Genomic DNA, 24,707 nt, shown 5'->3' on the forward strand with positions numbered 1-24,707 from the left:
TGGCGACTATGCTGTTATGTGAGTACATCCCATGCCCTAGATATCTTTGTGGTTGAGGAACTACAGCTTTTGTGCAAGCAGTGTGAATTGTGCAAGCAGTGTGAATTGTGCAAGCAGTGTGAATCCTCCACTGTCCTCCTAGTGGTGCGTTAGGAAAACTATGTCTCGCTGTGGGTCACACATTCCAACTGGGCACAGCTGTCAGGATCAAGCCGGGGACTGTGAACAGTGCAGAGAACAGGTACCAAGATGTCCTCACTGCTATGCAGGCCACTGGCTGGATGAGTGTCACCCAGAGAAACTCTCCTTAGCTTGGTACCCAGTTTGGGAATGAAAAGTAACTACCTTCCCCCAGTGTTGGTTTCAAATTCCCTTCTTAGCAGGTCATTTGAGGAGAAATGTGACAACTGGGAGAAACCTGGCCATGGAGGAAGGCCCAGATGCTCATGTTTATCCTGGTCGTAAATCATCTTTTGATGACGGTGGAAGTCATGTTGAAGTTAGGGCACTTCAAAGAATTTATTAAAAGGTACTGCACATGCAGGCCATGGAGGAAGCACATGGTTCTTTGCTGGAGATTGATTTATTGAACTATGGGAATGGTCTTTGTGACCACATTCTAGGGCTGCAAACTATAGTCCTCCATAGCCACTTCTGGGCTAGTTTCTCAGCGTATACAGCGTCTGTCCCAACTGCAGGGAGAGAAACCAGCAACTGGCCCAGGGCAGGCCTGGCTCTGGGCAGCAGGAGGCATTGTCTCAGTGCCCTCCTCAGGCAGGAGATCTCCAGGATCTCTTGCTTCATTGGCATCACAACCCAAGGACTCAAGAGACAGGATTTCTCCAGTACCTCCTTGAGGGCTGCAATAGTGCCCTGTGTTTTGTAATTACTGAGTAAGCACTGGTCCTCATACCCAAATTCCACAGGCCAACCCTTCTCCCTCCCGGGGAAGTAAGGAGCCAGGATAACAAAGGTGAAGTTTTATTACACCCTTATTTCTTCAATTCCATTTAAAGACATGAAAGCTTACTTTTCCTGTTGGGCTGGAAGTGGCCTTCTCATCAGAGATGAGGCCAAGAGAGCCGGCAGTGCCGCCTCAGGCACAGACACAAACACTCCCAACTAGACCGACCAGCCTTCCCAGGCAGCTCCTCTGCCCTTTCTTCATCCCCAGTTATAAAAGCAGTGCCAGGTTTTCTCATCAGCCACAGCCATGTCTCCAAATGGCTTTTCAGTGTCAGGCCCATCAGGAAATTAACTCATCAAGCAGTGACAGCTGCTAATTTTTCCCCTTCCATGTCAGATGGATCGCCCGCTGGAGCTAATCATGAATCACCCATCCCTGATTAGAAGGTGCTTCCGAAACGTCTAACTGCCACCCCGGCTAACTTTTCCTCCATGTAAAATGATATCACCCTAGAGGAGTAGAAAACGAATTGTATTCTCCAACATGACGGAACAGGAGAAGGCTGCTTAAGTTACCCTATATCCTTTTCTATTATGGGCTAATATTGTGCAGCGAGAGAAGAGACAGGCACTGTTCTCTGTGCTAATGGGATGCTAACCTGCTCCTTAGTCCTGTCAACTCCTTCATTCTCTGCTTAGGCCATCCTATCTTTTCTCTCCAAGAAACAAGCATGATGGAGGTGGAAAGTGGGTCAGGCCCCTCACAGAGAAACTGGGTGCGGCTAGGCCATTATCTTGACTGTGTTCTAGGTGGAGAAGGAGCCAACATGGAGTAAGCTTCACCTGCTCTTTGACAATTCCTTTGCCTGAGTGAACTTCCACCTACACTCCCTTGAGGACCTACTCTTAAGAATCCTGTTAGCAAGATGGCTGCTAATTGGCCAGGATCCCTACTAAGGGTGTCTGGTGGACCTGAAAATCTAATTTGGTTTGTCATCTTCTACCTACCTCAAGTTACAGTGATGCCTGGTCAGCTTAGCATGAGTCAGTCCCCTGGTGTCAGAATTTTTTCTCAGAGACTTCCCATCCTCACACCCAGCCCTGCTTCAGAACTGAGCTCAGTTTGATCTGAGATGTCTTTTCTTTCCTGGAAGTACCTTGGTTAATCTGTGACTGCGATCTGGCTATGGCTTTTCAAATACTTTCAGCATGGAAGCTGAGATCTAAGCCATATCTATATGCTATGCTGACTTGAAAATCGGTCTTCCTGGCATGCAGATATCCTTGGGGCTGGATCATTCAACTGGCTGTAGCTTAATATAAACATGGTCTTCTGGGGTTACAATCTCTACGTAAAGTGTCATTTTACTTTTTTAAAATTGTCACATTTTCTCGAAGGGAAAAAATACAAACCTTAAGGAAAGCTGTGGGTCTGCTGTGTCGTCTTTGTGGACAACCCGTGCTGCGATGAATGTCCTCTGCTCCAAAACCCTGCCATGCCTCACTATTCTGAGACACACATACATGTATATGCTTCTTAACATAAACTTCTTAACGTAAACTCCCTTACGTTCGGATAGTTGTGTAATGAGAGAGAAAAGAGAGGTAACATTAACCTAGCTCTATAGGTAATTACAGGATACAGTAGCTTGGAGAAGCCTTCGCAATCTTTCTGCGTCTTCGAACACCTTATGTAGCTTTTTTTTTTTTTATGCAAAGACCTGCTCTTTTCATCGAGAATACAATGTGATTGCTGGTTTGACACTGCAGGCTACACTGGTTTTATGAAGGATTAAATGCCACCCGAGACATATTTATCCTAAATAAATCACACACGGTAAACCACAGCATGTCAGTGTCAGCGCCCTGGACTGGAGCGGAAAGGTTAGCCATACAGGTCTCCGCAAAGGCAGGAACAGGAGAGGCGATCAGGAAGAAATATCTCCACTGAAAAGCCCCCATCCCCCTTTTTTAACATGTATGAGGAGCCTGGAGAAGGCATCACTTTGTAAAGGTCACCTCTATCCTGATAACAAACGGGAGTGATCCTGTCACTGTTTGGCAAAGACACTGTCTGAGGGGAGCTGAGTAGCCCTCCGTTTTTAGGACACAGGGATCACACTTAGCTAATTGAGTCGGTGTCGAGGCTCAGGTTTACCTTCTCTACCTTCCGCTTGAAGGGTAGTTGGATGGAGGGAGCTGGTCCTGGAATGGACACAGCTCAAGGCAAAGCAGCCAGGAGGCCAGAGGCCAGTCCCTAGTGCTTCCCTCAGGGGGTGATTTACATGGAACTCAACCTGACAGGGAGACTGCACTTCCTGTCCTGAACCATGATAGACCATGCCTGAGTTATTTGTCAAACACGGATGCAATGTCACTGGGCTGCAGTTGTCCCCTGCTATATAGGAAAGTGGTTAGAGCAGAGGGGGGACTTCCTTGGCTGGCACTTAGTACGTCATCACTTTCAGATTAACACCATATTTTATTTCAAAGAAAACAACAAGAACAATTTTGCCTTTGAGGAATGGGGCTATCTTACAATTCTGGAAATAAAACAAAAAGAGCAATGGAATCAAGAAAGATCACCAGAACATTACCCTGCATCCTGCCCTTGCAGCAAGTCTGCTCTGGGGCAGGCAGTGGGGGGGGAGGCGTCTACTGGACCGCCTGTGTCAGCCTTCTCAGTACTCTGAAGTCACAAACAAATCCCACGAAAACGATACTGATACAAACAAATATTTGTTATAAAAAGCAACAAAGGATATTTTTTCATAGTGGACATTTCATGTACTGACGTTATGGTTTGAAATGAATTAAGAATGAGAATTAATTGTCTCAACCCAGGTGGATTGTAACTGAATAAAAACTGCACATTCTCTTGTGCAGAATGGCAAGACAAAGGAATCCCCTAAAATGTGTGCAGAGAGGAAATTTATACATAAAATGAGTTAACAGGCTTCCTTTGGTCTGGGAACAGCATTATCTTAAACTTAAAATAACAATAAAAAACAATGTGTTCACTGCTTCAGGGTATCTCCGCAGCTCCGATTTTTAATCGAATGTGGGGGACACAGCTGCAGGAGCCGCAGCGGTGAGCGCTCCTGTTCCCATCAGGGGACGCCAGCTTTTCATGACTCAACAGGGAACTCACGGGAGAAAAAGCAGGGAAACGGCTTCTCTCCACAGTGGTGCGTGAGGGCTGAGGTCATCCTGCCTGCCTGCTCTTGTTCAGCTGCTGGGCAACCTAGGTGCAAGCTTGGCTCTGCCGTCCTCAGGGCCTTCTTAGTGGCCAATGTTGCTCCCGCCTAAAGGGCTTGTTTGCACACGTCTGAAGCAAACATGACGAAGTCCAGTGACCTCTGTGCTGGCCCACGCAGATCTCTGCACACTGCCTGTGCCCGGCACGGAGCCGGCCTCATGCTTCTTGGAGCTCACTGTTGTCTCTTTGGCTCTGGATCACTGTGGCTGCCGGGGAGCCGTCCTGGGTATAGATGACCATGCTTGTCAACTGCTCCGTGCTGCCTGCACCCACAGCCTCAGCACTGAGTGCAGCCCCGGCCTGCAGGATCTCTGGAGAGCTGGCTGTCTCTATCACAGTGTGGGAGTAGACCCCTGTGTCGTCCTGTACGCCTGGAGGCAACTCTGTCACAATGTAGTGAGTGGCGCCCTCAGGGAAGTTGCTATTGGATTCACGGACCATGGCCTGGACCAGCTCTTCTGTTACGATGATCTGAGAGATCTCTCCTTCTGACTCTACCAGGTCCATATGCTCAGCTGGCACCCGAAGGCCATGAGGCTCAGCCTCCTGCATGATGAACTGGGAGCCTTCTCCGGCCACCATGTGGACGGCACCCTCCTCATTCACAATGACTTGGGTAACGCCGTCCTTTATCAGCTGGCTGGCTGCAGCCGTGTCACATACGGCAAACTGGAGGACTCCCTGAACCATCTTCTTGAAGGCCACCTGGGCTCGTTCCTGAGACGTGATGATGGTGGAGGGACGGACAACCTGGGTCAGTACTTCCATGGCTGCTGGAGTCTCCTGACCGTTCTGGAACAGCTGAGTCTCTGCGGCCTCCGTCTTCGCATGCCCATGGGCTGCTTCTTGGCTGGGCAGCTGGGTCAGCACATCCTTGTGGCTGGGCCTGCCTTTGTCCTCGTGCCCCGCTCTGCTCTCCACCTCTCCCAACTCAGTGACAGCACATAGCAGTGCATCCAAGGCTGAGGAGCTGTCAGATGGAGGGCCTCCAGCCTCAGAGAGACTTAAGATCTCCTGCTTGGTGACCTGCTGTATGACAGAGGCACCAGGACTGAGGGCCTCATCCACACTGTGACTCTCCATGGAACCCCCCATGACAACTACCTGGGTGGCTCCATCTGCCAACTGCTCCGGGAGAATGGGTCCAGGTACCACACTGCCAACATGCGACCCACTTTGACTCGTGGCAATGACCTGCCCATGTTCTGTGATATGGACTACCCTGGCCACTTGGCCGGCCATCGCCAGCGTCTGCAATGTGGCTGCAGCCGTCTCTTCCACAGAGGCGTCCAGAGCGAACTCCCCATCGTAGCCCTGTATGATGATGACCTGCTGCACCTGCTCAGGAGGTGACGCCTGTCTCTTGCTGCTCCTCAGGGACTTCTCCTTGACAGGTGACTCCTCTGCCAGGGTGGCTGCCGTGAAGGGGCTGTCTGTTTCCACAAAGGTGGCTCCTTGTCCTTTCAGGCGGCACTCATAGGACTTGGACACGATGCCTGTGGGAGACAGGGACAGTTAGAGTGTGGACTTCAAGATCCAACTGAGACAGCTTTCTGCAGCTGCTCTGCAGCCTCAGTAAAGGATGTATGGCCATCTCTGCAGAGTCCAAGGAGTCTGCACGAGACGCCACAGGAGGCCGCTTTCTTGTGTGAACCTTTACAGGAGATAAACTCCTTCCCATAACCATGTGACATTTGTACAAAACTGACTCTTTGCAGGATTGCTGGTGTGTAGGGTTCTGGGGTGGGAATAGAAAGCTCCTTCCATGTGATGGTTAATACTGTCAACTTGACAGTATCTCCAATTATCTACGGCCAAACCCTTAGGCATGCCTCTGAAGGATTATGTGGATGAAATCAGCTTCTGAGCATGTCTGTGAGGGGTTAGGGTAAGGGAAGTGCAAAGCGCCATTCAGTGGCTCGGGACGGACAGAATAAAGAGGAGCAGGTAAACTGAATCCCTGCTTCCTCTGCTCTGCGTCTTGACAGCACCTGCATGTGACTGGCAGCTACAAGCTCCCGCAGCCATGCCTTCCTGCCTTGAGGAAGTGTCTCCTCTCAGTAGTCTCTTGTGAGGCATGGTGTCACAGCAGTGAGAGAAGCCTGCACATGGTCCTCTCACGCACGAGGCAGGACAGTAAGCAAAGCCAGCAGCAGGATCTTTTAACAGCAGGAAAACCTTTTCTTACGTACGAATACCAAGGACAGTACATTTGTTTAGTCAATAAAGATAATGAAAGCTTTACACAGTAAATTAAAAAGTATGTTACCAATAAATGCAGCTTTAAGAGTTCACGACAACAAATATTTACTGAACCAAAGTGAGAGGTAGCCCAGCGTGCCTGTGTAGAGCTGTGTGGGTTGAGCTCTGTGCTAGGTCCAGGCACAGAGATACAAACAAAAGGCCTGGGCACTTGGGGTCTGGAACCAGGTCTCTCGGACAGCCTACAGGGCAGTTCAGGTGCCCAGCATGGCAAAGGAGGCATAGTCAACAAAGCTTTGCCTGCTGATACTACCACAGTGGCTCAGACACCCTGGCAGCCATAGGACAAGCACAGTCGCAGAGATGAACAAATCACATACTTGGGCTGTAGGACAGCATCGAGGGAAAGGACCTTCTGAAGACCATGAGCTGGGCCTTCAAAGATAGGGAGATGCCTAGATGGTACAGCAGAGAGCTGTCCAGGGAGCAAAGCACAGGTCCCCCCACGCTCACATGCTCCACGCTACAGCAGCCACGGCTAGAAACCCGTTGAATGCTTTTAAACAGAAACACACGAACTGTGACACAGGCCAGCAGAGCAAGTGTTCCCTCCACGTGAGAGCTCGGTGGATCTTCTGAAAACACAGTAAGGCCCATGGGTGTGGGCAGTGCTGACAAAGGGTTAGTGCTTCTGTGGGAGAAATGGACAGGGAACCCTAACAACCACCCTGCCAGTCTCTCAGCTGTTCTATGTTCAGTTCATGAGCCTGTGGCTGGGCTGTCTGCCCAGGAAGTCAGGGTGTATGATGGATGTGGGGCACACATGTGTACACCTTCATGACCTCGTGTAGACGTCCGTGAGTCAACAGAGTAAGAAGTGATGGGAACCGTCTGCTGTTTGCATAGAGAACGGGCGACTCTGATTGGAGTTCCTGTTTTCTCTACTTCCCCCACCCCTGTGTTCAACATTACCTCCATTAGCAGCACCTGCGCTTCTGACACAACTCTCACACTCTCAATGGACTGTGCAGGGCTTATTTACTTTTTATGTACTTTATTCTTCTTATCAAGGTGTGCAAGGGAGACAGGATCAAGACTTGAAGCTCATTATTTATTGCTGGGATCCCTTAAAAAACAGCAAATTTTCTCACCACCTTGATGGAGCACTCCAAGAAAGCTTTTTTAAGACCAAGTTAATCCTGCGCACAGCCCCAACAGGGCCTTTAGGGAGGAACAGTGGCTCTGGATAGAGAAGTACTCACTAGGAGAACTCTCTTGGCTGTGGGCCTTGGACGAATTACTGGAGTAGCACCAACTAAGTAGCTCCACCACCAGAAGCTCCTTCACAGGGATCACTTCACAGCCACGGCATGACGTGAGAGGAGATACTGCTCAGACTGGTGCAGTGGGGACACCGGGAGACGAACTGTGATCATTCAAGGTCAACCAAACTTCCCCACAAGGGTCTGAGAGTCCGTGAGTGTACCAAAGCAACACTGTACCTTGCCTTCTCTCAGCCACCCCCACAGTGAGAATGGAGCACTGTGAGGAGCATCACGCCAGGCAGCTGGGAGAGGGAGCTTCCATGTGTGCCTCTGGGATCCCCCCCCCCCCCCCCCCCCCCGTCTGGAGTCTGAAGGGCTCTGCATGGGAACCTGCTTGTAAGCTACTCATTTGCCTAGACCAATGCATTGCTCTATGGCCACGAGAGTCTGGATACGGGTGAGGGTCAGTCTGAGGATGCTACAAGAAGCAGCTCAAACATGAGCAGGTCCATGAAGGTCACCTTTCACCTGTCCTCAGTTTTCTTCTCTGAGAGGTCAGATCGCATCAGTCTCTGGAGATATCCAGCACTGAGAAGTGACAAAGAACTGACTCATCTGTGACTGGTTGGGCCTGGCTCCTGGTCAGTCTGTCAGTCTGTCTGTCTGCCTGCCTGCCATCCACTGGGTCTTCCAGGTCCATCACCTGGATCTGCTGGGCTTTCTTCTGGTGTGCATACAATGCCATAACCCAGCTCCGGCTTCCCAGCCTGGGACACAGTACTTTGCTTGCCCTTCTTAATTTTGATTTGGATTTGTTTCTGCTCATCCTGATTTCAAGGTCACGCACAGTGTAATTCACAGACGGTTCCACTCACTGGCCCTGGCCCCAGTAATTGCTAAAGAAGAGAATATTGCCTTCACAGTAAAAATCAGGAGAAACTGTACAAGTTGGGAAAAATGAGAAACATGCTGTTCTTAGAAGACAAGAAAGACCCAGCAACCCCACTACTCACTAGAAAACTGAAGGAAACCGTCCTGTTCCTTTGAATCCCTTGCAGCATGGATAATTATGAATTCTAAACTACTGGTGCAGTTCATTTGAATCCAGACCATTAAAGTAAACGGTGTGGGTAAATACTGCTGTCAGTTGGTTCTCTGATGAAGTTTAATGCCACCAGCATTTTAACCTCCGGCAGCAGGGCCCCGGCCAGTCCATCATAGTTCATAAATGTGAGTGCAGGTCCGTCTTTTGATTCAGCAACTTAATAACTTCGAGTGCTGTCAGTACTGCTTTGAAAAATAGCACCTATAAAATGTAACAGCCTCAATCAGATTGAAAAAGATTCACCCACTGAAGATTCTTCCATTTCAACCATAATGAATTAATGTGGGGCGATTCACAGGTCCAAGTGTCATTTAAACGGATGTGAATCTCTACTGTACCTAGAGTCCAGAATGTGATGGGCACACGGCTCTTCCTGGTGAAAATGGACTGAGAACTCACCAGTGCACCCTGGGCAGGGTGCCTGCTCCTCAGGTTCTGAGGCCTCAACAAGCATGCAGCTCTTTAACAGCCTGTGCTGCCTGGCTAGTGCTTGTGCTTTACTTATAGGACACACTGTTGGTTCCAGAGCAATGGCGGTAGCACGGTGCCTAAACTTTGGACTGGTTTCCAACAGGGCAAGCACTCATGTGCAGAAGTTGGGAGTGGAGTGTGGAGTTAAAAGGCAGCCGTGTCCACGGTTATGACACCCTTTATTGCTTATCTGCTCCCATGTGTGCAGATTCTGCTCCTCTAAATGCTCAGAAGAGTTACTAACTCAGATGGCAATAAAGGTGGCGTTTTTTTTTCTTTTGCTTGAGATCTGTTTTCAATGAAGTGATTTTGAGGCTAAGCCTTGTTTCAGTAGAACAGCAGTGAAACCGCTGAGCCTTCTGGAGACAAGGGTAGGAGATAGACAGGTTGTAAGGGTTGGCAGTCCCCGAGCCACACCAGGGCCACACCACGGCCTGCCCCTCTGTCAGACTCTGGGCAGCGGTGCAGAAGCTGTGCACCTGACTCCTTTCTTTGTGTGTGAGCCGGGCTACGGTTACTGTCATCATTCCCCCACAGAATAAATACCTTATGCTTTTGTTAAGCTTACATTTAATTAAAATGTACAGAATTTGTGCAGTAAACTCAAATGAAACAAATAAAACAAGGGCCCCCTCTCTTGAAGGCATACGTTGTGAATGAAAAATGTCATTACAGACTAAAAAATTTTGCAGTAAACAGGGCCTACAGAGAGAAGTTTCCCCTGTAATGACATCCATAAAATACACAAATGGCACTTTTAGTACCATCCTGAATATGGCATTTTCTGTGCTCTACACACAATCTAAATGGTTTGATCATAGAACATAATACTCCATTGGGTTTATAGAACAATCAATGTTCCATAAAATGATGTATTTATCCAATAGTAGGCTCAGCAGTTACTGGTCTATGACATTGTAGGACACAGGCTTGGGCTCCTCTCAGCACACATGCTGGCTGTAAAACTTATCTAACACCACTTCAACAACTTCATCTCATCTGTGCCAAGTAATTTGTGGAAGCCTCAGCTCAGTTTAAAAAAAAAACTTGTAATAAAAATTCATAGAATTTTCAGGAGAATGAAGGCTGATGACAATAGAAAGGTCACATTGTGTCTGCACTCAAGGGGTCAAAGGTTGTTGGCGGTTCTAAAGCTGAAAGTAGATTTCATGCATCGTGTAGCAGATAAAGATGGCATTGAAAAGACGCGTCGTGGGGCGAGGCGCCTGATGCCTGCGAGAGCAGTGTTAATACCCTATGTAAACCGCTCTGCAGCTATGAGCCAGCGTTATTTCACACCCGGAGCCTCCCCAGAACAGTGGTAAATGTTTATCTGGTGCTCGGGCACACTGCAGAGCCTGTGGTTTACAGTCTGTGTTTTGGTTAAGCCACTAAAGCCTCAAGATGCTGGGTTGTTTCACTGTCGCAATTAAAGCACCTTGAATATGAAATGATCCAAAAAAAATAATACTTTTCATATAAAAACTTGGGGCACACATGACATTGTGATTCTTAAGCCATGTATAATTTTTCCTGACTTTCATTTTAAGATGTAATTTTAAAAAGAATGTTAAAAAATCATACTTAATGTCTATTAAAATGAAACAATATTAACAGATTATGCTAATAAATTAGAGCCATATTTTAATGTCACAAAAGCTTATAAGTTTCTCAAGTGAAAGCAGGAAAAATGACAAATTAAAATTCAGTGAAATATAACCTTTTAGAAGTTTGGAGCCGGGAATACATTATTCTCACAATAGCAGCCGGCAATAGTTTAGCCAGTCAAATCGGTGTCGATAATTGCTCTGTAATTTATTCATCTTAAAGACAGCAACCATCCCTGGCATCGAGCAGGGTGCCCGCGTCCAACATGGCCTAGAGAGTGAGTGCTTTCCAGACAGCCTGGTCAGGCTACACGTGGGAGGGCCTTGTGTCAGCTTCTCATACCTCAAATATGGAGGGACACCCTCACATTCTTGTCATTCTGTAGGACCTGACTGGGATTAAAATCAGGGCAAGCGCTGGAGTAATGACGGAGTGTGATGGGGAGAAACCTTCTGGCCCTGCAAAGTCAGGACGGCTAGCACGGGTTGCTCAGTATCTCGTGCCTATGACCTCGAGAGTTAGAAAAATACACTCTGGCCAGATCATTAAAATTCACGTAGGAAACAGAGACAAGAAGGATATCTGTGATACAAAGTGAAGAATTATCTATCCTTAGCTTTTTATGTACTTGTTTACATGGCCATGTGTCTGAGCACAGGGTTTGCTACTCTGGACCCCACATGAGCCTCAGTGACATGGCTGTCCTCAGCTGTGTCAGAGAATCACAGCAGTGACTACATCCTCCTTACAGCAGACACGGGCAGGCACAGGCACAGCCTGGAGAACGTACAGTGGAGAGAATCACTATACCACAGTCTGATGAAGGCCTCTGCCTCCCAAGAGATGAGAGAAATCATCGTCCTTTAAAACATGAGCCAGTTAAGCCACTGAGAAGCTCTTTAGACTTAAGCTCAAATATCAGACTCTGCAGATGTGCCGTGCAAGTTTCGTGAAGGGCACAGACAATGGCCAGGACAAGCATTCAGGGCACCACACGGTTTAACTCCTTTTTCTTAGGTCCCAGCAGCATAACGATCCGTGCTGTGGTGACAGACGATTATGAAAGACCTCTGAGAAGAATCCTAAGATACCCAGAAAAAAATGAAGAATAAATTTTATCTCAGGTTGAAAATATATACTTGTTCAGGTTTCTAACTTTACCAAGAATAGTCTCTGTGGGCCCAGGTATTTCCATGGGCACTGAAGGGTGACAAAGAATAAAAGACAATATTTTACCTTTAAGGAAATTCTGTATTAGATCAGACCCTTAGGTATATATTATCATTTTCATGCATGAAGATATGGCAGTAATGGGAGCCGGTCACACAAATCTCACTCAGTGAGGTGAGAACGAAGCCTTTAAGGTTGTCCTGCCAGGCTTCAGGGGTGAGGGGAGCCGGTGCTTAACTGTTTCTCTGCTGAGAAGACTCCATGAGCTTCATCCACATGGCATGAAATACCAACCATATAACTTTGGAAACTCCACTCACGTGGCAGAAATAGTGTCACTGAGTTTCACACCGTGATGAAATGGTATTTAAAGATACACTGTAAAGTGCTCTGATCTTGTATTCACTCCTGAATGGCACTTCTTACAGACAGGTGACTTACCAGCAGTATCCTCAAATGTCTCTGGTCCATTTGAACAAACCAAGGCAGAGGTAGACTTCCCCCAAGAGGCAGAGCCCAGGCAGGCATCTGCAAAAGGAGGGAGAGGAGGAAGTGCGTGCTTACACCCGCACAGGCACCTCTTAATCCTAGACATGATTTGGGGTGCATGGGGTCAGGAGTCTGGTCTGTGCTGGTGTTCTCACATCTTCTGGTGCAGCCTTCTTGGGAACATGCACTGCTGGGGACTAAGGCTCAGCTGCTCCTGCACACCACCACCTGCGCCAAATTCTTGCCAGGAGCTCAGAACAGGGGGCCTGGGTACTGTCCGTCCTTCTCAGAAGGAAAGCCAGCGGCGTGAAGAGAAGCTGCAGAATACCAGGCCCACAGTGGGGGGAGTCCTTCTGAAGACCGCAGGCGCCTCCAGGTGGAGCGTACCCATTGTGAGCCCGCCTGGGTTCCACTCTTCACTAGTATAGGCATTCCTTTCTGCTTTATGAAATCAGGAAATTAAGAAGCCCAACGACCTTTTCTGAAATGTCCTCTGACAGTTTATAAATGCTCAGTACAGATAACATAACATTGGGAGACAAGGCCTATTTTTCAAAAGTTGTACGCATTACACATACCTTAAAATTATGTAAATACAAAGCTTAGCCAGTGTCGCTGGAGGGCACAGCTCTCCCAGACCGACTTCAGAGGCTAACAAAGCAGAGTCCCCGGTCTCCCCTTTGTTTCCTGATACACCTTTGAGAAAACCACATCCACTCTCCTGGTCAGACCCTATCTCCTCCATATTATAGTGTCATGCTATCTTTCCCGAGGAAATGAGAGGAAGCAGACATTTGTCTTCATTGCAGATACTTTTGCATGAAGGTAAAAAGAAAACCGCTTCCTGGCAACAGCACAGAGGCACCATTAAAATCAAATTTACAGTAAACAAAACCTACAGCTGGGGTAAAACACTAACTGTTAGTATTTTAATTATCTGCAAAGCTCTTGGAGGTCGAACATCTGCTCCTAGCCAAATGACAGCAGCTGCTTGTATACACTTAAGACAATGCGGGCTTCTTCCCTACATCTTAGAGTGAGTCAGATGGTCTTGGCACATGGCTGCTTTTCTGTAGATCTGGCTGGGGAAGAAGACTGACGTGTCTTGTGGGGGGACAGTCCTGCAAAGTCTGATTCCACCACAGGAGGACATCCCAAACAAGCAAGAATCCTGTGAAGTGAACACATTAGAGACAGGGCCAGGACTGGTGTGGCCTGCCGTAGCCTACAAGACTGTCAGGAAGGCAGGGCATCGTGCTGTAGGAACCCATGTGACGGTACCATGGGAAGAAGCCTGCGTTGGAAACTGTGGAGAAAAGGACAAAGGGTGCCAGTCTCTTCTGGCATCAAGCAGGTGGCTGAGGGCAGCTCAGTGCTATGGTTTACCATGGGCGAGGCCCGAGCTGTTCCTTTGGCTGCATACACTGGCAAGATCTTGTTTGTCTTTTTTTTTTTTTTTTTTTTTTTTTTTAAACCTTCTATGCTTCCTTCCTACTTAAAAAAAAAGTCACAAAATATCTGTGTCCTGGGTCCTACACACACAAACACACACACACACACACACACACACACACACACACGAGCGCGCGCGTGCGTGTGCGCACACAGAAATAAAATATAAAGTTGATTTTACAAAATTAAACAAATGATAAACCATGAAGCTTAAGTTTTGAAATTTTAAACTTTAGAGGAGGCTACTACTCTGTAGAAGTTAAGATTTTATATGACTGGTTCCATCAGAGGAACAGGAAGTCCCTGCATGCAGTCAAGGACACACAAACAGCCATCCCGAGGACCTGCTAGGTCTTCAGACTACTCTCTGCTCCTCCCACTTGTACACACCCATCACAGGTGCAACTGTGTGAGTGGCCAGGTGAAGGTACAGGCATCCGACAGAAAAACAGCCTCCGCACCCAAAGACAGCTGCTCTCCAGGAGCTTCAGCCACACTCCACGCAACCCACAGAGCCCTAGCAACTATTGTTGTTGCGTTGTTTTTGTATTTCCCCATAAATATGGGAAATAATGTTGCTGGTGCATCATTTTACCTACCTAACTGATGGGAAACAGGCCGTTACCCGTTCTGAGATCTCAGAGGGAGTCATTCGGGAGAAGAAGGAAGAGCACCCTGGGAAAGGCGAGCTTGTAGTGAAGGCACCAGCATGCTGAAATCTAGCATCTCCTGCTCAAACATGGAAGAACAGACATGACACTGCTGTGCTGTCACATTTCTCACCACCATGGAAGGATGTGGCTCTAGCGATATCATACTAAACTCTGTACATAAAAGAATATTTAAGTCTTTCTCAGGTGCTCACGTCTTTAACTTGAAAGTAACCCATCACCCATCAGGAGACTTCCTGGGGCAAAGCCTACAACGACAGAGGGGTGACTGGTATGCAGAGTGACGTAGTCACCCACACATGCTGGACCTTTGGACAACAGATGAAGTGATAAAGCAGGCATTCAGTGAAAGGTCAAAGCTGAGTGCAGAAAAATCAGGTTTTAAACTCTAGGATGAGAGTGTCTAGACAGTACTTCTGAGGCCCAAGCTCTTAGAACCCTTAGACCCATACAGCCTTTGCAGAGGAAGCCAAGTGTCAGGTGAAGTTCTCACTAACACCTGGATTATTTCTAGGTGTCCAACGGTGTCCAAGGGTGACGTGCACTGGCTGGGTGGAGGGGAGCTTTGATAATAGAGAAGCCCATGAAGTCATCAGCTCAGGGTGCTGATTAAACAACAATGCTGTGACTTGAGACCAGCACATCTTGGAAGTTTAGAGGGTGTAGGTGTGGTCACACCCACATGTCCACTTAGTGCATCAGAAAACAGACTAATGTCCGAGAAGGACTGTCCTTTCTCCTGTGGTTGTTGTGACCACACCCGGCTCTTTGTGGAGCAAATTCCATAGTCTCACAAGCCTAGAATGATTTGTGGGTGTCACGAATGCTTCCCACCCATCATAAAGGTACAGTGACTGGCAGGCTTCCTTGGACACTAGAGGCAGGATGCCCTATGTTTAAGAAATTGGGTAATTGGCAGAGCATAAAAGGGCTCAGTAGCAGACCAGGGTGGTGGTAGGAAGATCTCTGCCTTTTGTGTTTCTGTCTTCTGCTGGGGGGGGGGGGGGGCAGAGGATGGAACCTTGCTAAACTCCAGTGTAAACTACAATGCTGTTCTCTCAGAATTCTGTAGCTAGACCACGCCACCTGGAGCAGCTCTTCTGAGACAGACACTGCTCAGTCACAGGGCAGCAGTAGTTACGGTGCATCATTTCCCTTGTGACTTGGTTCTTATGAACTTGCTGTAATCTACAGCTGCCTGCTCTGAGTGCAGTCTACTGGGATCCCAGTTATAAAGTTGGAAGGCCTTGCAATGGGCCATCATCATATAGAAACAGCACTTCTGGGATCTGGCTGCAGCCTGTTTAAGTTGCCAGAGTTGTATGTGGCCACACTGCACCCATTAGCAGATATGCAAAGTCAGGGACTAAAATAAATCTAAGCAAAGATTTCTCTAAAAGGCCAAGCCTGCACTCTCTTTGAACAAAACTACTACAAAGTTACCTATGAGGAGAGAATTGTCTCTGAACAGAAGAGTTAGACACCAACAGACGAGAGTCATGAAGAATTATGAAGGAAGATTATTTTTTATATAGGAAAGAGCACTAAGTAATGTAAGACATTCAGTGGAGTTCAAAGGCAGCATTGAAACAAAGAGAGTTTTAGTAAGATTCTAAATTACCCAGTAATACCGTTCTTCAAGTCCACAGATGCTAAGGTCTTACTTTCATTTATATCACTAATTTAAATTTCCTTGGATCATTTATTATCTTAACTACTTAACAAACACCAATACTGACAGTTTGCTATATCAAAAAGTCAAATATGGACTACAAAAAACTTTGCTGTGTATGGAATTAATAATCTATTAGAAACAACACCTCACAATGTCTAGGGCAGAAACCCTGCAGCTTGAGGGATGAGGAAGGTTTTTCTAGGCAGTGCTAAGCAGTGGACTAAGTCCTGCATTATTCTAAGCACAAGGCAGCCCTAGACTCACTCTGCCTCAGCTCAAAGGCGGGGGAAGACGCAGTAACAGAGCGAAGGGGCAGATGATGCTCACCCAATACTAAGGAGAGAACTTAAACTTAGGAATCAGATGGTCATTGGAAGCACTGAAGAAATTTAAGCAAGGAAATGTAGCGAAGTATGTGTTAATAGAAGAAAGCTGCTGAACTATGCAGGGGTCCCTCCTAGTGATGCGCTGAAGAATGAGACTGAACTCAGAAGCTCTCGTAGCTGTGCAGGGAGGGAGAATAAAAGATCAAGGGCACTTTAGTTTGCCCACAATCTGGAGTCTTGTAGGTAAGTTGCCTTTACTGCAAGTTCTCAACACACCTCCTGTACCTCAGTGCCCCTCACACCTGCTCTGTTTTGCTGACTCATCCTTTAGCTCTGAATGTTCCTCACCTACTCTGTTTTGCTGACTCATCCTTTAGTTCTGAATGTTCCTCTGTAGGAGCATTTTTAATCTGGACATTGGTAGCCAGCCTCAGGAGGAGGAAGTGGCCAAATAAGGAATGGACCTTGGTGACTAGCTTTAGGGGTGCAATCTCACCATGGCTAGAGTTCCTTCACCACCACCTTCAAGTATAAATTCCGCAAGAGAATTATATGGATTGCTCTGCAAGTACTTGGCACAGTGTGTGGCACACTGCATTTTTCCAGTTATCTAGAACTGAGAACACTGTGGGAATGCTATGACCCTGGTCAACCATGGGCACTGGGAGTCAAGACGTGGGTCATAGGGCACAAGAAGACAGTGAGGACCAATTTGATGCTAAAAAGAGGACAGGAAGAGGGAGACTAGATTCTGGGAGGCTTTTGTGCTACTGTTAGAAAGACCATAAAATCAATCATTTAGAGGGGGTCCTGTGGGGAAGGACAGGGAGTGAGGTAAGCTTAGGTACCACAGAGGCAGACCTACTACCACTGTAGACAAGCCACCATGGGGACAGTATGGTACCATCCCTGCTCTGGCTACTGGCCTTTATCACACATGGTCAGTGAATGATAAACATTCATTCACACATGTCCAGTTTTACATAAAATCAGGACAGGGAATTTGATTAGTGGTTTCATTAACAGAAGCAAATGAGGGGTTTGGAACCTGAAATGATATTCTCCAAATTGTGGGAATTTTCCTGTTTAAGAGAACCTCTGTTCACTATTATAGGATGTCAAGCATTTTACTGAACAATAAGTACTCGGTTCTTTCTTGAAGTAGCAAGGCAATCAGAATGATGGTGCTGAATTATTTCCTCATTTGCTGGCTGAAAGAATCGCCAAAGGCCAAACCAGAGAGAGTGACAGTATGCATCTCAGCTCTCTGTGTGTCCATTTGGTTGCTGTGTGTGCAGGTCTGCATTATCCTGGAGAGCTAAGAGTTGTCTTAAGTTACACAGTGCTGGGGTATCTATTAGTAGGGACTAAGCCTTGGGAAGTATTAATAAGGTACCTGAAAGTTTCAGAAATTCCAGGATGTACCGCAGATAAATTACATATCACAGGGCTGCTCTGAGAAAGCAATCACATGACGCCAGGCTGCAAGATGAGACCCCAGCTGTCCTAGTAGGTGCCCTTCACTTGGAACCTTGGCTGTCCTAGTAGGTGCCCTTCCCTCGGAAGTACCTTCATTTTGGTGTGCAGAGGAACTCTGCTGTTCTGATTTTCACTTGCCATCCACTAGCTAGAATAATACTTGCTCAGATTCTGTCCCACAAGTGGCTGTCCCACCCCCCCACCGCGATCCCAGGAATAATGTATAAATGCCCAGTCAAGTTCTACAGCTGTGACATAGATCACCATGCTACTTTTAGTTCTCTATTAATGTCTGCTTACTGCATTCAAGTTTTTGTTTTATTGAATAGGTTTTTAATATATATATATAAGCAGGACTATACATATTCTACAAGATGTACCACAATTTAGTTTAAATTATTCCTAAAGAACACATATTTTTCTCTTCAAAAATATTTCCAACCTACTAAGAACCTGTTTATTCGACTCAGCATGAAGTTGCAAAGGGCAGAAGCCAGGATATACTGGGAGACAAATGTTTGATTCACACAGACAGTTTGGCTCAAGATTACCCAGAAATACCACCCCACACACACAGGGAGCTGGATAGTGGGAAGCTTTTTTGAGCATTAAATTCAACTTTATGAAGAAATAACAAGGACTGGAGTGAAGTTTACAAGTAGATCCTTTGGTTCTTCATCCAAAGGGCCAAGTCAAGGAAGATACTATGTTCTGTGAGAAGCTCAGCCCTTGCTCAGAGGATGTAGGACGCCTGAGTGCTGACCATCACCAACAGGCTACATGGTGAGTTCCTAACCTATCTGACGTCTAGATTATTAGAACAACTGAACATTCGCCTAGAACTTGAAACATGACCCTCCAGCTAGAGTCCAGCGACTCTGGCTAATGCTGACAAAGCATGGCACTAGCTAGGCAAGCAGAGGGATCCCAGCACAGTCCACAGAGAGCATTAGCTCATGTTATCCTGAAAACTTCTGTTTGGATATCAAAGCACAGAGTCCTCTGTATACTGAACAGTCCCCCATTTCCTCAGCATAGCAGTCGCTTACACTCTCTGAAATTAATGGGCTGATTATAGCATGAGGCACACACAGACTCACAGGGACTGATTATAGCATGAGGCACACACTGAAACTCATAGGGACTGCATTAAGCTGAGTTTGAGGTTAGCAAAGAATTGTTTCTGAGTGTTTGAATAGAAATTGAGGAAAGGTTAAAAAAAAAAAAACAAAAAAACAAAGCCATGTCTAGGCTGGTTGCTTTGTCACATTTAAACTCTTTAAATATGGGAAATGCCTACTCATGAAGATAAAAAACAGAGCCAAGAGGAAGCTGCAATGGGTCCGTAGATGCAGAGCTGCCCAGCAGCAGATGGGATTCTTCTGGGTCATAGTGCAGGAGCCCATCCTAATGCAGTTCACATTCCATTTGAGATCAAAACAATCACATCTCTGGTTCTTTCAGCCTGAGACACCTAATGGCTACTCAAGGTTCTAGGCGTGAAGGTAAAGGAACAGGTGGTGAGGTGAACGCCAGCACAGCAGAGAACACACAGAGCAGTGAAGAGCCTGTCGGTGAGAGGATGCCACACACCCTGGCATCCTCCAGGCAGCATGGACACCGAGGCTGCTCTGGACGCGGCGGCCACGCTCTCTTTGCATCTGCAGCAAGCTACAGCCACACTCCCAATTTCTGAAGAAGCGTCTAAGTGCAGAACACCAGAGACTTACTGACTGTTCTGCTGAAAGTCTCAACACAAACCAAAAGGATATTTACAGAGATAAGCTGAGTGCTTACAATTTATGTACACAATGTAAGCTCACTGGTGTAGCTATTAATACGAATTTTAATCAAAATGAAAAAATGACTTGTTTTCAGTTAGAGGGAGATGGATTTTAAGTTTATGTTGAGATGAATGGATCTACAAACATGTTCACTTCTTGTAGTGTACACACACACACACACACACACACACACACACACTTCTACTTATCAAGTTGAGTTTATTTTGCTTCTAATTCAGACACATGGCTGATACAACCATCACGCTTATTCTGCAGGGATTGAGTTCTTTGCTGAAATGCAATTCGGAAACGACGTGGGATGTAGCTGTGGCTGGTGTAGAGTTGCCCAAAAGAACTCTGGTAAGTAACTAGGCAACTGTCAGTCTCTGCCTGAAACACTAGACCCATGTTGGTCTTCAACAGGAAGAGGTTCTTAAGTAATATGGAATAATAATGTTTTAATAAATTACTCACCGACCATGAAAATCCCATTAGTCAAGGACCATGCAAAAATGGGAGTTGCATAGGATTATTTAGAAAGATACTTCTCTAAAAACTATAGAAATTCGTGCACAGACACACATGAAAAGAGAACTATGAAGATGCGGTCACTATAAGAATGCACACCAAACCCCCTATGAGCCACACTGCAAGGACTAGGATTTGGCTAAAATTTAAGAAGCATGATAACACTAAGTGCTGGAAAAATCATGGGGCACTGGTACTTTCATATACTGTTGGTGGCACAATCATCTTTGGGCAACAGTTTGACCATTTCTTAACACATCATGCAACAACAGAGTAAAGACACATGTTTATCCTGAGACCTGTGTTAAAATTTACAGTTTGCAATCATTCCCAAATGCTCTCAATTCCATTTCTGTGTCACTCTGGGGCGTCACAGGCGGAGTAACAGGAAGTAGGTCTATGCCACTGAGAAGACGATGACACTTTCTGAAAATCTGACTGGGTTGTAGAGATGGTCACATGAGCACAACTGTCAAAACCAGTGCTTTCACCTATGGACTGCCAGGACTCTTTAGGACACATTGTGATGTCCTCTTTAAAGTTACTAGATATCAAAGTAACTCAATGGCTTGGTTTTACCACCAAAGACCTCATCTATAAAGTTTCCTATTCACTTTTCAGAGACAATGCAGACCTCATTGTTCAAATAATTCTCTTAAGTTTAAGAAGCCCAAAATCATTAGGCTAGATTATCATTCACTTTTAAATTTCATTTTTAATTGATGACACAGAAATTCAAAGAATAAGAAATATTATGAGATGCTAAATATATGTGAACTGGATGCCCGGCAGGAGGAGACATAACTGTCTGAAACCAGGTGGCCTTTCCCAGTGAAGCATGGTGCTGTGCCTATGGGGGAATGCCAGTGGCTTCTTACTGCCACAGAAATTGAGTTTTGTCCATATCTCCTCTACCTCATTACGGAAAGAGCATCTTTATATTCATGTTGCTTTATGGGAAGACAGCAGACTGGACTGTCTACCAGATGGCTGTACTGTGGTTACTTAACATGGTTCTTAACTGTCTGTCCTTCAGTTACACAGGAGCTGAACAGTTGCTTCATGCTCAGTTAACTGTTGTGTGTTTGCTCTCTTGGCATGTTCTAGTAGCAGCCAAATGTGAGACACTCAAGGAACTTGTGTCCCTTAAGCAGTGTACCCTCTGTGTTATGGCTAAGGTGGCACCATGGAGGCCAGGTCAGACTGCTGAGTATTTAGGAGAGATTTCTCATGAGGGATGGGGAGGGGACTGCACCTTTCCCCGAGGTCAGGGCTATCTCCTGTTATGTTCCCTTATGAGCACAAGGCTTTAACTTGAATGATTTAGTCTTCTCCTTAATCATTATCTTTAGGCAGATTCAAGATTCAGACAGATCTGGGCTATACTGCAGTGAATATGTGGACAACCTCTTTAAGCTGCAAGGCTGTCTCTCTGTCTATCATGTGGGGTCATGGAGACCTTGCCAGACATTTACACATTAGAGGGGATGATGTAAAGCAGTTTGTGGTATGCACATGGCTGGCTGCTACATGGGGCATACGGTCATTCTTTGTTTTCTCTAGAGCCATGTTTATGGCAGGGCTGGGAGCTATGCTAGACCACCTTGTGTACCCACACCAGTTTTCAAAGCTTCCTCCTCCCCTTGGACTGGATGTTTTAAGAAGGTACTACATGGGTTGGAGAGCTTAGGGGCACTTGCTGCTCTTGCAGAGACCTTGCCTTTAGTCCCCAGTTCCTTTATCAGCTACCTCAGAACCTTCTGCAACTCTGGCTCTACGGGATCTAATGTCCTCTTCTGACCTCACAGTCATGCACATGTAACCCTCATCTATGTTTATACACATCATAAAAATGTTAAAAATGCCCAAATGTGAGTTGAACAAAGATGACACCAATGGACACGCCTAACTGGAGGGGACAACCCCAGAAGGCCTCAATACCACAGAAGTTACTCTGTGTAGAACTACACCCATGCTTGCAATAACAGTGAAAAGGGGCCGTGGGTTTGAAGGAGAATGGAGAGGGGTGTATGGGAAGGTTTGGAGGGAGGAGAGAAGGGATAAATGTAATTATATACCAATCTCAAAAATGAAAGAGAGAAGAAAAAAGCTAAAAACACCTAGCAGCAACAATACACTTACAAATTCAGTTAGAGCAGCACCAATGTGAGTGAACTGAAAAGATGCTCAGAGAACAGCAGCTCTATGTTCTGACGGCAGAGATGGTCTGGGAAATACACATAGACAGCTACAGAATACTAAGTCCGTAACACTAAAAGGTTTGACTATTCTTCAAAACCAAATGCCGTCAACTCTCAGCCACCGAGATTACAGTTAAGATACACTATGCACCCTGAACAAACTGACATGGTATTCTGCAGTTAGATATGTAAATGTACTCAGTAATAATCATTCTTCCATTTTAAGGACAGATTCATAGCCAGGCTCTATGTAATGTAACAAACACAGACCTCACTGGTTGGTAGTGGCAAACACCTCTAATCTCAGCACTTGGGAGGCAGAAACAGGTGGATTTATATGAGTTTGAGGCTAGACAGAGTGAGTTCTAGGACAGCCAGAGAAACTTTGTTTTGAAACCCCACTACACAAACCCCATCACCCCTACAAAAACCAACCATGAACCTAACCTGTAGTTATGAAGCCCCCTTATAAATGCTCTCCACTAACAGCAGCACCCAGCAGTCAATACCATCCCCCATTTCACCTCAGACTTAGAAGAAGCCACGATGAAGCAGCGTTTTTATCTGAATCGCCCCCATTGGCTCATGTTTTGAATGTATGGTCCGTAGCTGTCATTAATGTGGAAGGTTCTGGAAAGCGTTGCAGATGATCTTGGCTCTTGCCTTGCACTCTGCTTCCTGGTTAGCCTGGTTAGCTTCAGCCACTCTGTGGCCATAAACTGTCCTGCCTTTGAGGCCACCGTGGGCTGAAGCCCTCTATGAATCATTGCAGTTGGGAAGGGCAGGCGCTCCTCAAGTCATTCCATCCCTAAACAGGACTTACTGGGGAATCAATACCAGGCTGGAGTTTGGGGCAGATGTCAATGATGACAAAAGCGGCTCTGCTCCTAGGAACTGAAGAGCCAAATGCTCTCTGAGAAGAGCACAGAGAAGGCTGCATGCAGAACCAGGATCAGGGAACAACCTCACTAGCTCCTCTCTAAGCTCAGCCAAGTTTCACTGTGCACCTCTCATTCACCACGGCTTGAGACAGTACCGTGAACTCAGTGAAAGGGGAAACTGGATCAGGTTGAGTCTTTTGTGACTGATGCTTAAAATAAGTCACCAGTTAGGACCCTATATCATGGAGGAAAAAGGAGAAAAGAAACAGACAGGAATGAATCAATGAATCTTGGCCTCTGCATTCAAGAAGTGCTAGGAAATAATGTGCAAAACTCAGAACTTTCAAGTATTCATAAGTTATTAAAAATCATTTAAAACAAATGATTTGACAGCTGCAAATGCAGGATAACACCTAGCTGAATTATAGAAACAGTGTGGATAATTACTTTTTCCAAACGTGAGGCCCTGTGGACCAAGGTCCTGTCTGAATCTCCCTGCAGCACAGTTACCATGCGGAGGACACATCTTGTCACCACATCAACCTCAGTCTCTATCATCCACACATCAGTCAGCAGGATGAGAGAAGTCCCAGGATCCTCACAGTCTTCCTCTGAAGGACCTACATGTTAATTACTGCACTAATTATGGTCTGTGAATAACCAAATGCAGTGAGCCTTCTAGGGGAGGTACGGACGTAAACTGAAGACCGAGAAAATACTAGTTACTGAAGTCGTCAGTGTGAACTGACACACAGAATAGGTTCAGAGAAAAGTAAGGCACAGGCTTTAAAAGACAAGCATCCGAAATAATTAGGCTCCGCAAAGCAAGAAGAAATGCTGTTTCTTAATGGCAAGTGCATTTAAACTGTTATCTGCAGATCTGAAGGTGAGCCTGCTTAATTCACTGCTGCTTCTTTTGTTATTAGGAAAACATAATTGTTGCAAATAATTAGCAGTAGAGTACATCACAGGCTGACAACAAAATTATAGAAATCTTCATATTCAGATCCGTCTAGCTGGCTATTAGGAACAGTTTCTGATCATAACCCATTAGTTGAAGTGCCGTGAGCTCCTGATTGCCACCGTATAACCTGCGCTATCTGCCTAAGTTAACAGCCCCTGTTTATCCAGAGTTTCCCTGACAGGAGAAATTGCTGAGGATTCTTACAGCTGCCACACAAAAGAACAGTATTCCACATGTGCACTTGAAAAGTAGGTGGTGCAATGATGGAAGT

The 24,707-nt window shown here is 46.2% G+C and overlaps 1 protein-coding gene across 1 annotated transcript in view; it reads right to left on the minus strand.

Annotated features, from left to right (window-relative positions):
• Window positions 1-3,415: 3,415 nt before the first annotated feature.
• Window positions 3,416-24,707, minus strand: part of ZNF407 (zinc finger protein 407) — a gene marked incomplete at its 5' end in the record, with an annotated part of 322,142 nt that continues 300,850 nt past the window's right edge. Inside the window, one exon of the mRNA XM_080920027.1 lies at window positions 3,416-5,661. Within this exon, the coding sequence (XP_080776153.1) occupies window positions 4,322-5,661 (1,340 nt within the window). The 3' untranslated portion in view covers window positions 3,416-4,321. The remainder of the gene's footprint in view (window positions 5,662-24,707) is intronic.

This window comes from Micromys minutus (assembly GCF_963924665.1).
Source record: "Micromys minutus genome assembly, chromosome: 8".
Taxonomy (NCBI): domain Eukaryota; kingdom Metazoa; phylum Chordata; class Mammalia; order Rodentia; family Muridae; genus Micromys; species Micromys minutus.